A 13302-nucleotide genomic window follows, 5' to 3' on the forward strand; every position below is an offset into this window, starting at 1 on the left:
AATCAAACATCCAACAGAGTAACTTCCCTGCAGGGGCAGAAAGCAGTTGTGAGCCCAACGGTTGGTGGCATTTCCGGTTAAGAGAGAGAGAAGCCACATCTGACTGGACTTGAAACAGAAAGTCAAGTTGGGAAAGTAAAGAGGATCTGAACCAACTGGAAGCTCTTTTCTCCTGCCTCATGATCAAGATGTTTGCCTTCCTACTAATTTAAATGTTCGTTCTCACTTCTGCTCAGAATTTTGTTTAAAACAACTTGATTTCTTGGTCATTTTGTCTTGTTTCTTCACTTATTCATTTAAAAAAATAAAAGTGGGAGTCTATAAATGACCAGTTCAAGTCCTAACATTATGATTCTGAGGATAAATATGTCTTCAAAATATCTGTTTTTTAGGGATTGGCTGATGTTTGGCACCAGATCATCTGAAACCCTGCAAGGATAAACAAGGTGTAGATGGATGGATGAAATAAGCAGTTTAGGCTCCATGACAAAGGTAATTAATTGTCACACAGATATGTTTTTGATATTACAATACAACAGATTTCAAATACATAAAAAGCATATATGTAATCTGTTTTTGAGGTTCATAACCTCTCTAAATTGTCAAAAACTGATTGAATTCCCCTTTATGTTTTGAAGGTAAAAAAAAAATACAGATTTTCCAAAAGCAGATGACACGTTGCAGTTTAATATCTCTATGATCAGTGTGCTTCTGCTCTTAATGTTGCCATCATCATCAGGTTGTTTCCCCTAAATCTGATTCTTTCGTCTTTCATGCAAAATCTGAACGGCGAATCTCCAAGACAGGAAGGAAGATGCTTTCCATTTCAAAAACTCTCCCTTTCTGACCTGGAGCCGTCTATTTCTGCTGACGGCAGCAGAGAGAGACAGCAGAAGGAGCTCCATCTTTTCATAGGTTATCTATAGGAAACTGTCACTATGTCATGACAGTTTTAAATACTAAGTAGATTTTCTTTTCTAAAAGTGACGCATTGCAGACCATAAAAGAACATGTTTTATTGGCGAAGGCTCATGTAGCACATGACAAATGGGTAAACCCAGCTGCCTCACTCCAGTTCTCGTCATTTTTCTGTGTCTCTGCTTTGACACATCTGAGTGAAATAATGAAGTTATCAAGGGGACTGCTCATGTCGGCAAAACTGTTAGTAGCCACTGAAATAACTTGAGCATCGCTTTTGAATTGTGGTTCAACAGAATCCTTCAAAGACACAGGCTTGTCTGAAAATAATGGTCCCTCTAGAGAAGATTAAAAAATGAAATTGACTATAGGGACGTTTTAAATTAAGGCGTGTTCTCTAGTTGGCTGTACGTGTGTCTTCAAGGTTGTAGTCAGTCAGTCTTCCTATTTAATAGCTGAAAAAGCAAGACTGGAATTTGCCCCCAGGTTTCTAGGAGAATGTCCTTTAGGCAGACGAGACAAAACTGGAGCTTTTACGCAACTCACACAAAAAAATGTACAGAGCCAAAAATAAATAAATAATAAATAAATAAAGAAAGAAGACTGTTCCTACAGTGCAACATGGAGGAGGCTCGGTTATGTTTTGGGCCTGTTTTGCTGCATCTGGCTCAGGTTGTCTTGAATCTGTGCAGAGTACAATGAATTATGTGCATGTGATTTTAATTAATCCCATTGATATGGCATAGTTTCAGGTATAAAACCTGGGCATACAGTACAGACCAAAAGTTTGGACACACCTTTTAATTCAATGAGTTTCCTTTATTTTCATGACTATTGACATTGTAGATTCACACTGAAGGCATCAAAACTATGAATAACACATGTGGAAATATGCACTAAACAAAAAAGTGTAAAACAACTGAAAATACCCCTTATATTCTAGTTTCTTCAAAGTAGCAACCTTTTGCTGTGATTACTGCTTTGCACACACTCTGCATTTTCTTGATGAGCTTCAAGAGGTCGTCACCTGAAATGGTTTTCACTTCATAGGTCAACCTGCCCTGTCAGGTTAATAAGTGGGATTTCTTGCCTTATAAATAGTCGTGAAAATAAAGAAAACCCATTGAATTAGAAGGTGTGTCCAAACTTTTGGTCTGTACTGTATTTTAGCAAGACACAACCGAACAGCATGGCTTCACAGTCCCACCCCACCCAACCTGTTTTGAGGTGCTTCTATTGTTGTTGCAAACCAGGAACAATTTCTTAGTTTTGCTCTGATGTGAATAAAATCAGTTTGAGATTTGTGAAGTGATGCAATCTGTTTCTCCTTCTATGACACGTTTAAACGTTTACAACCGTATGAGAAGCTGTTTTCATTCAGCGGCATTTAAATTGGGACAAAGCAGTTGCTCACTTTAAACAGCTGGTTTATTCGGGTCTATTGAAGATTAAGATTGCTAAGTGAACATTTGGTTTTGTTTGTGTTCCACCATTTGAAACAGACATTTTGAGATAACGACAGCAATTAACTCGTGTACTGTTCTCACGCTGTGTGGTAATTCTGGTGCAAGAAAGAACTTGCCACTTCCTTTTCTGCAGATCTAATCAGGGTCAGGTCAACGTACTTTTTCCTGTCTTGTCCTGAGAGCGCATCAAGTAAAGCGTCTTCCTCATGGAGTAAAATCCCTTGCTTGAAGTTCTTAATACTTTTTGCATTTTGTTTTCCTGCAACACTTAAAAATAATGACTAAAAAATTGAAAAAATGTCCAAGAATAACTCAACAAACAACGTTTTTTTTTATTATAATATCATCTAAAATGAGGTAGGTTGTGTTTGAAAATGAAACCAAGCATTGTGATTTCATTTTTAATGTGAACTGTATAAAACTCGGTTCAGATTGCATTGAAAAAAATGGCAAATGTCAACATTTATTTTTCAGTTTTAACATCGTAAAATGCTTTTGAAAGTCGGGGTAATGCTTGAGATTGCACGGCAGATGAGTGGTTTACTATGTTCAGCGCATGCAGAAAGATATAAATCTGGCGGTAGACCAGACAGGTAGCACCTGTCTGTACAAAATATCAACAGTTTCAGTCGGGTGGAGGGGAAAAAAGAGGCAAAGTGAAACTAAAGCTTACTCTTTATTCTTTTGTGAATATATCCAGCTTTTGAAAGCTCTACAAATAAAATCTGAAGAATTTTAAATTTAGATTTAAGCAAATTTGCTTTGATTTTGGATTGCATGGCTTCAACTAAACTATTTACATTTTAAATGCTATACATGTGTTGATATAGCTGTTGTTTTATCCTTAATTATGTAATTGGATACAGAGATACATTTACACATAAGTAAGTTACACTTAATTTACTTAAACAGAAAGCTATGGAGGTAAATTAAAATATTTCCATCTGGTAGTAGTTGTTTTTTTTTACATCTTCAGAAACATTTTCCTCCTAAAACATGATCTTTCTATTAACAAAATCTTTAGGAACATTTTCAGCTCTCAATTTGTAACTAGAGTCGGTAATGTTAATGGCAACAACCATTTAAAAGAAAAAACTTTTTTTTATTTTTCCTTTCAAAAACATATTTCGCAACATTTTGTACATTTTCAATCACACTGAGTTTCAGATTCACTTTCTTTCCGGTTTTAGATGCAAAGGGTAACGAATCATTAATCAATCAAATTATATTTGTACAGCACATTTTAGCAACAAGGCATTTCAAGGTGCTTTACATCATAAAAATACAAAAACACAAAGTCGTGTGACACTGAATCAACAAAGGAAACATTACATTTAGTCCAGTGTCAATGTGAAATTCTTAATCCATTATGTTAAGACCTGTGAAAACACTTGCAGTAACCGAAGCGACTAAAGATAAACACATGGATGAGTTTCTCCAGGTTTTGCTGAGACATTAGCCCTCTAATCCTGGAAATGCTCTTCAGGTGACAGAAGGCCGACTTTGTGATTGTCTTTTTGTGGCTCTGAAAGTTCAGATCAGATTCCATCACTGCACCCAGGATGTTTGACCTTCTTTTCTGCCTCCAAGATTTTGTTTTTCAGACAAAGTTAACAAAGTACATATCTAGACCATCGGCTTAATATCAACAGCGTCACATTGTTACATCATCTTTATATCCTGTCTCCAAACGTGCCCTTTCACGAGAATCATTTTCTGAAAGGTACAATCAGCCTCAACATGGATGGTCTCTGCAAAGTCTCACAGATGTTCTTGTTTCATGACTATTTTGAAGTATGAACCAAATGCTGGGATAATGTGGGTTCATTATTTTGGCAGCAGCACATCTGGATTCTCATTCATATTCTGCAACTGCTCAAACTGAGGTAATAAAATTGTCGTCCATAGTTTTTAGCAGCAGCTGAAGTGCAAGAAGAGCCAAAGAATGTTGTCATCCAGTCTGAAAATAACATCACAAATATTTGATTTTGGAATGGAAATAGTGAAGTGCATTAAGTCAGTGGATATATATTATACAACTGATGAAAATTCATGGATTTATAGAAACTTAAATCAAATTAAAGAAGATGCTAAAGGTAGAATTGAGTTGGTCAAACTTAAATACTTTAGATTCAATCAATAAATAATGGTTTACTGTTTCAGTGAACAAACTTAACCTATAGAAACTAATTTATTGGATGGAAAACCTGCCCAAAATTGAATTGTGTTCATCCAATGAGTCATTTTTTGAGTGCACTACTGGGGGCTGCTGATCAGCAATCCTGGCATCCAAGGTGTGGGTGTATGAGTAATGCTTTTCTGTCTTCTTCTGTGAGGATGTAGCTGTATGACCTTTTAGTGTCACCAGTCCCCCACTGATCAGGCTAGGAATGAAAATCTAAGGGAGCTGCATCTTCAGTCAGTCATTTACAAACGACTGGGACTCATGTTTTATCACAGAAGCTTTGATTGATCCATCCAAGCAGCCCTCTCTGTAATTTCTCTCATCCACTAGATACACACGTTCAAATAAGGTTTCAAAATGACGGCTTTATGAATATCTCCAAACGTTATCTTTATTGTTCTACAAAGATTTCTCTGACAATGTCTCTTGTTTTTAAAACAACAACTTAAATCGTTCCAATATGCTGCTTGTTGACTGAACTGTGGAGGTTTCTCTGAGTAAAGGTCTTTTGGAGTTTACTCAGAAGCTGCTGAAACTTAACTTTCTACATACATTAAGCCAATCGATAAAAATTCTGGTGATAATTTATTATGAGACCTGATAAAACATCAAATCTCATCAGAATACTTTGAAACATCAGAATATTTAATATCTGATGCTGAAAATTTAAACAAGATTTGTTTTAATCTTGCTCGTTCATTGTAGTGAGTGACGTCAACGCTTTTACCTTTGTCCAAATTATTCTGCCATCTTGTGGAGGTAGTGAGTAATGCAGAACCAGCAGAGATTAAAGCAAGAGCATGTTACAATGGTTGATGACTTTGCATTTTTTTTGTTTTTTGTGAAGCATTTAAACCTTAAAGCTCTTTGAACTGCTTTGTTACTGAAATGTGATGATGATAATGATGATGATGATGGTGATGTTAGTACTGCAACAATCAGCCAAATATCAAAATCAGCCAATTTTACATTATTATTTCATATTTATTGCATCACAAAGGTTCATCCTCCTAATATAATGATTAAATTTATAAAGGAGAAATATCAGCGGGGTAATTTCTTGTCATCAGGCAGCAGTTTAACGCGGCACGGCACAGAGGCGGTAAGGTTTGGGGCAATGGGTTACTCCCAGTTTGTAATCCAGACTGGGCTTCTCTCCTGGAGGAGATGAAAATGTGAACCTCTGGAGGAGGGAGGTGAAGAAGAGGAACAGCTCCATCCTGGCCAGCTGCTCCCCGAGACACACACGTTTACCTGAGGATGCAGAATTATAACGTTTTTAATCAGATCTTATGTTACAGAGACTATGACATAAAATTTACTTAAATTGCCAGTTGCAACAATTATTGAAAGTGTGACATGGTATTTCACTGAGACATTATATATCAAATCAGTTTATTAAATCATAACAAGCTTCCTTACAAGATAAATGGATCAAAATCTAGTCGATCCAACTCTAGAGATGAATTCAAGTTCAGTCACGTGCATTTAATAGATACAATACAGTTAATATCAATTCATTATGTTAGCTGATAGGTTTTCTAGTCATGGGAAACAGAAAACTAGAGCAGAAGACGTGGAGTTTACAGCTGATTTTGTGAAGCAAGGTTTAGCTTCTGAGATTCTTCCTAAAGGAGAAGAAAACTTTGTGATACTTAAATTTCACCGCAGACCTCATATAGAGATTCAAAGTCTCAAAGGACAAGTTAACTATATCTATAGATGTGGAGCTCAGTAAATAACATCACCAATAATTTAATTAATTTCATTTGTTTCAACAAGTAAACTATTGATGCGTACAGCTAACGAAAACCCAAAATTATTCAGAAAATAAGAAAATTACTCAAAACCATTAAACGTTTTTTGTTGGTCTATGTAACTGTATGGGAAACTAAACTGTGGGTTTTCATGAAGAATATATCATTTTCATAAAATGAATTCTTAATATTGTAATATTTTTGATATTGTAAACATATGTAATCCATGAGTTTCATGTTTAATTCATGGGCCTACTTTTAATTTAAAGGTTTCCCAGTAGGTTTTTGAAATTCTCTCAGACAAAAATGTCTTATTTTAAGAGCTGTCCATAAAACGACATCATCAAAGTTCAACATCCAACCTGCAGAGAAGGGAAGAAATGCTTCTCTCTTCCTGAATTTGCCGTCCTTTCCCAGAAAGTGCTGAGGATTGAAGGTGTACGGAGTTTCCCACATGGACTCATCGTGTAAAACTGAGTCCAGTATAGAAAGGATGATGGTGCCCTGAAAAACCAGTGTAGTGTTAGTCAGATAGGACTGAATACTTTATTTTACTGCTGATTTATGGAAAGCCACATTATTACAAATCTAAAAGAAAAATGAAATTAGTCAAAATCACTACTTGAATTTTTTTGGCCTTTGAAATTGACTGAATGTTCTTGATTGCTTGTCTGTTGATTCAAAGTTGTCATGAGTACCCATTGATGAGGGTAACATTGATAATTAAGGCAAATATTTCAATAGAAATTGATTATAAAAACAACAATTACACAGACTGTGCTAACCGAAGCGGCACATCGGCTTATTTTGAAGTTCAATCACAGTTACAAGCATTGGGGAGTGCAAGGAAATTTTTTTCTTTAGTCAAACTTCACATCATTTCTAGAGCTATATAGCAGTAGTTTGTGTTTGGAGTGGGATTGTGCTGAGCAGATATGAATAGAAATATCAGGTCCAAACCCAAGTGTCAGTGATTTTCTCATCAGAGCATTTCTAAGCAAATTTAGTCACTGACTAATTCCCAAAATCTACCATTGTTGTACCATCAGTGATTTTGTGTCAGCTCCACCAGCCTCAAACCAATTTATATAAACAAGAAAATCTCTAATCATTATAGTATGCACATCTTGTAAAGCTGTATTTACGTTGCTAATCTCACTGAGACTAAAATTAGTTCACAAAGCTCTGCTAAAGCAGTGCAGTCTGAAAACTTCCTCTCTCCTCACATTATTTGTCATTCTAAGGCTAAATCTAAGACCTGAAATTTGTCAAGATGTGCGGTTGTAGGGTGGTGAGGAAAACGCGGAGGACCCAGGTTGGAATGATGAACTAATAATTAATGGTGACAAAGGCACAAATAATCCAAAGGTCCAGGCAGCACTGATGAGCAGAAAGCTAAGGCTCAAAACTGGTAGCGACTGGTAGCATCAAAAGCGCCACGACAGAACTGACAGACTGGTACAACAAGGACCTGACAAAGACACAGAGATACAGGTGGCATTAAATACACAAAGGGTAATCAAGGAGCGAGACACACCTAGGAACAATCAAGGGATAGACAGGACAACGTGGAGACTCAAGACACAGAAACCCAAAAATAAACACACAGAAAACTCAAAACAACACAGAAAAAACCCAATCCTGACACAATTAAAGTTTGAGATATAGAAACAGGGGAAGCATCTAAATGAAATCATAATGCATGTGCAGGTTAGACCTTTGGGATGGAGTATTTATCCACTGTGATGTCCTGGTTAGCTGTGCGGGGCACATTTAACGGTATGATGTTCCCCATCCTCTGTATCTCATGGATGACAGCGTTGGTGTAAGGCATGTTGTCTCTGTCAGTCATAGACGGCTGCCTGGACGGACCAATCACAGCGTCTATCTCAGCCTGGACCCGCTCTGCACGTAGAGAAGAACAGAACAATCTGAGTCTATGTGCTGGACTGATGAATATTATAACATACTGTATAATGTTATAATATAGTTGAGTGTAGCAATGGGAAAATGTTTGACAGACTTAGAGATGTATCAGTCAAACCAACCTTGTATTTGTGGGTTCAGGATCATGAACAGCAGCCCCCAGTGTAAAGTGGTGGTGGTGGTTTCGGTTCCAGCACCAAACAGGTCCAGAGCGCAAAAACACAAATTGTCGATATCAAAACCAGAATCCTTGTCTTCTTTCTGATTGAGACACATGAGGCAGATGTTGTTTTCATGAGTCATGTGAGATGAGAAGAGCTTCAAAACAGCAGGGAGGTCTCACCTCTCCCATCTCTATGAGGAAGGAGTCGATGTAGTCTCTGGGTGATGAAGGGTCCAGGTTCTCTTTGTGTTCCTTGATCCTTACTTTAATAAAATCTAATAATTCGTATGTTATGGTGAAAATCCTCTGATGAGGTCCAGGCATCCATTTCATCAGCCAGGGCAATGCGTTGTAAAGCTACAGAAGAGACAGAGAAATATTGATTGTTCCATCAAAATGGTTCTGACATCCAAGTAATGAATGAGAAGTCAGAGTTTCCATCAATCATCACATCACCACCACCAGACAAAACCAGTCAGTGCCTTTCATGAACACCAGTCCCTGTTGTTTTAGCCATTGCTGGGTTTGTCTTGTCTCCAGCCAGTCTACCCATCGTTCTCTGAACGCTGACATCCATTGAGCATTTTGGTATTGGTACAGACATCTGGATAGGTTCTCTATTTTCAGACCAGTCTTTGTAAACCGGTCTGGCACCAACCGTCATGTAACATTAAAAGCTACTTGAATTTTCTTCTTCCTCTTTCTGATTCTCCATTTGAAATTGTCATCGTCGCCTTCACCAACTTCCTGCCATGTTATTGGCTGGCTCATTATTTGTGCTAAAAATGATGTGTTGAACTGACGTATCTAAATGGTCAGTAAGTCTATATGTGTGAATGTATCACCTCCAACTTCACTAGACTGAATCAGAGATCGCTGTAAGACTTTATGACCAGAATTACTTGAACAAAGATTTCCCATCTGTCTCTGTATTTCCATTATTGGTAACAGAAATTGTGGTTTATTAAGTTGCTCATTGGTTAAGTAGCGCTTATCTCTGTCCCAGAGTCATACAGCTCCAACCTTCTTCTTCTCTTGGAAACTTGTCCTCACCTGTGCCCACACAGTTCCTTCGAGGTAAATCGTCTCATTGAAGTGTTGAAGGATGATCTTGAACTGCTTGTCGTTGTACTCAAATCGATTCCCAAAGACCAAGCAGCAGATGATGTTGGACACAGCGTTGTTGATTAGTTTTTGGACATTAAATGGCTGACCTGAAGCAAAAACAAGAAAACTCATTAGACAACAGCATTGTTCAGTAATTCACTATGTACTGAATTTTGTTTTGGTGTTTGAAACTCTGTCACTTTGAATCCACATATTTTACTATAAATGTTGGAATCCAGAGTTTAGTAAAACAATAATAATAATAATTCCTAAATTATTCCTAAAATTACAGCTTAGGCCATTTTTTGACCAAAGGAATATTTTTTTGCCTAACACATCTTTTGGAAATAGAGAGGTGTTGATTTCTTTCCTTTTTATTTTTTATTTATTTATTTTTGTCAAAATCACTTTTGACAAAAAAAGACAAAAAGACATTAATTTAGGAATGTGACAATATATTAAAGGTATAGAGAGACACCAGGCATTGAAATGGTAAAGAAAGAATATTTAAGTGACTTTGAATGTAACATGGTGACAAGCGTCTCTATAACTGGCCTGAGTATTTTAGAAACTGACTATCTGTTCAGATTTTAACACAAACACTTACAGAGTGGACTAAAAACACATCTGTTCTTAGCAAACAACTAATAAACATATTTTTAAAAAATCCATAGAGTGGGGGTAGACTGGACACAAACATATTGCTAATGTCAAAGGTCATAGAAGACTGGGCAGATTTAAAGCGACTTGAAATATTTTCATTAGTTAGTTCAAAAATTCTCCAGTTAGTTACAACCAAGATATGTGAATTAGCATCTCTGAACAGTCAACGCATCGAACATGGAAGCAGATGGGCTCCAGCAGCAGAAGATCAGACAATGTGCCACTTCCATCAGCTAAGAACAGGAAACCCATCAAAGTTTGACATTAACAGATAGAAAAATGTTTCATGGTTTCATGAGTCTCAATTTCAGCTGCAACATTTAGATGCCAGTGTAACAATTTTGTACAAATTAAAGCGTGGCTTTGCTCAGTTTTGTATTACAGGCTTGGGTAGCATAATATTTGATGAGCGTGAGCTCTCTGTTCTCTGTTGGGCTCCAGATCTCAGCCTAACCCTGCTCTTTGTGGGAAGTGGTGAAACAGATACACAAGATAAAAAAAACCTGCAGGTCCTCTGCAATGCTATCATGTTCATATAAACCAAAACTTTTGAGGAAATTTCGCAATATCTTGTTAACCTGCACCAACAGGAGTAAAAACAATTCTGGAGATAATAAAGGTGTCCAATGTGATACTGTTTAGGACAGCATAATAAATCTAATACAGCAAATATTTCTAACAAAACCTTTTTCTGAACACAAAATAAGATTTTCCTTTTGTTTTTGTTTTTTTACCTTGTAGATCAGCAAAAGCCTCAGTGAGATACTGACACTCCTGCTGGATGGATCGCTCCAGGGTTTTCTTTCCCAGACCAAAGTTTCTGAGTGTGTGAAGAGCAAATCTCCTCTGCTGCTTCCAATGATTACCGCTGGAACCTACAAGACCTTTTTGAAACCAATTAAATAAAAAGTTTTACGCTGACACTTGAATGAAATTAATACTGTAGTACAGAAGCCCTGAACGGCAAAGAGAAAATATATTTTCAAAGACCCATTTTCTAAGCCAAATTGTGTTTTCCCCTGAACTTTAAAAATCATGTAAAAGTATATAAAAAAGGAAAAACGGTATATTTTAAATGAAAATATTGTCAAGCTTTGCTGTTTAGTTTTTACTTCTGGATTCTTTCCCCTTAAGAGAGCATAAAAAAAATTGTGAGGTGCAAAATTTGATCAATTGTGTTCTTCTATTAAGTATTTCTGATTATGCAACTTATATTCCTTTCAATTCTACAGAAAACAACTACAGAGTGGAAAGAAGTTTTAATTTCTTACTTTTTAGTCACGTAAGTCCCATTTGCCTTTCAGGGCTTTGATAAATTAATGTAATTACTAAAACAGCCAAACATTTGTTGAGTGAAATGAGATGTATGGTTTGAGATTGATTGGAAATTTCAGCTTTGACACAAAACATAAAGAATGTCACCTTTATTCCCAACTAAGTCATCAAATAAGGGGATTTTGGGACGATCGATGAAGTTTTCTCCTTGTTGGATCAGAGTTTCTCTCACCAGCTTGTAGCCATTAATGACGACAACCCTTCCACCAAACAAACGAAGACTGAAAATGTTCCCGTATTTCCCTGCAAACTGAACACAGAGCAGATATTTGAGTTCATTCACGATTCAGAAAATAAACATTTTAAAAACCTTTGAGAAAGAAATCCAAAGGACAACATCTCTGTATTTATGTATCTTCATTGAGGTCCTGGAGCTCAAAGATAAAATTGAGGTTTGTTTTCATAGATTTTCTAACATTTGAGATCAAAAACAGCAATCATAGTTATATTTTCTCTCAGTACTTTAGCTGTCTAAAATGAACCAAATCCTTGTTAACTTTTAGCCTGCTTTTGATCAATCCCTTTGTTCCCTTTGCTGACCTTTTTGTTAATTGAAATTGTGGTTTATTTATTCTTTGATGTCCAACTATATTCTCTGTTCTTCATAGTTTTCTTTTTCATCTATTAAGAAAGCCTCACTTAAACTCTGACGATATTTATCCTGAGTATTGATGAATGTGGCCTTTGTGAATAATCTTTCCTGGATGCATCTCACAAAGGTTTTATCAGATTAAATTGTGGGGAAATAGAAAGCCAGGTGAACACTTCTGACTTTGCTTTGCTTTGGTTTCCGAGCCTTTTCTCAGGCAAGCTGCTGCCAAATGAAGAAAAAGACAAGAGAGTGAGAATGTAGGAGGCTAAAATCAGCAGAAGCCTGAATTGTGACATTATAATAACTAAAACCATATTTGGAGTCTTGTAGTTCTCTATTCCACAACATTCCTTCTTTACCAAGAAACAAATATTCATCCAGATGAATTATACAGTATGTTTGCAGCACAGTTCTAAATAAATTTATTTACATCACAAATGTGGATGTAAAGCAAACATGTAATATTTCTAAAAGGGTCAGTATCTTTTCACATACTAATCAATCAATGAATGAACATTAAAAAGTATGTAGGCAAAAAGTCTAGGAAGTTAGAATGATGCACTTTACTCTACTAGAGAAAAATAAAAAGGTTAGAGTCCATTTCAGCCACCTTTATACTCTTCAGTCAACAATGTCCTTGATAAAGTATTTTATCTGAACTTAATCTATGGTATCTTTTATTTTTTTAAAAAGAAATATAATTTTGTTATTTGTTTCTTCATTTATTGTTTGAGTCACTGCTTTATATTTGGGAAACAACATTATTTAAAGACAGAATCTATACCTTATTGCTGTGTTGTTTTCTCCTACCTCTTTAAACTGCAGGTGAATTTTGGACGCCTTAATGCGAGGAAGGTCTCCAATAAAAGGAAAAGACCACGGGCCTGGTGGAAAGTTACTAGGCACTCTGTTCTTCACAACATCTGTCAGCAGCAGAAAAACACAGAAAAATATCAGAAAACTTCTGAGGTCTATCCACTCCAAGCCCAGGACGCTCAGGATCGTCTCCATGTCTTCTATGAACACCGAGGTGAAGCAAAGGAACCAAATGTTTTAGCAAATATAGCAGGAAGCAGATAAGACGCACTGTACTGGGTTAATGTTTCACTAGGAAACATTGCTGAGTTTCAAAATAAAACCACCCAGCTTGTATGTATACTGTATGTCTCATTCAATACAAATAATACACA

General features: G+C 36.4%; 1 protein-coding gene across 1 annotated transcript; it reads right to left on the reverse strand.

Moving 5' to 3' along the window:
• Nucleotides 1-3465: 3465 nt before the first annotated feature.
• Nucleotides 3466-13174, reverse strand: LOC102224544 (cytochrome P450 2J6-like). Its single transcript, XM_023339259.1, has 9 exons — nucleotides 12923-13174; nucleotides 11608-11770; nucleotides 10920-11069; nucleotides 9469-9629; nucleotides 8596-8772; nucleotides 8375-8513; nucleotides 8044-8231; nucleotides 6689-6830; nucleotides 3466-5823 (listed from the first exon to the last, which is right to left on the reverse strand). The coding sequence occupies exons 1-9, from the start codon at nucleotides 13121-13123 to the stop codon at nucleotides 5648-5650; spliced, it is 1497 nt and encodes a 498-aa protein (XP_023195027.1). The 5' UTR covers nucleotides 13124-13174; the 3' UTR covers nucleotides 3466-5647.
• Between the last annotated feature and the right edge of the window lie 128 nt (nucleotides 13175-13302).

This window comes from Xiphophorus maculatus, chromosome 9 (genome assembly GCF_002775205.1).
Source record: "Xiphophorus maculatus strain JP 163 A chromosome 9, X_maculatus-5.0-male, whole genome shotgun sequence".
Taxonomy (NCBI): domain Eukaryota; kingdom Metazoa; phylum Chordata; class Actinopteri; order Cyprinodontiformes; family Poeciliidae; genus Xiphophorus; species Xiphophorus maculatus.

Excerpts from the sequence above, each read along its gene's own strand:
- LOC102224544 (XM_023339259.1), bottom strand. The coding sequence starts at position 13,123 with ATGGAGACGATCCTGAGCGTCCTGGGCTTGGAGTGGATAGACCTCAGA. Across the intron at positions 11,070-11,607 it reads TGACTTAGTTGGGAATAAAG|GTCTTGTAGGTTCCAGCGGT; the intron begins GTGACATTCTTT and ends GGTTTCAAAAAG. Across the intron at positions 8,232-8,374 it reads CCTGAACCCACAAATACAAG|AGCGGGTCCAGGCTGAGATA; the intron begins GTTGGTTTGACT and ends CTCTACGTGCAG.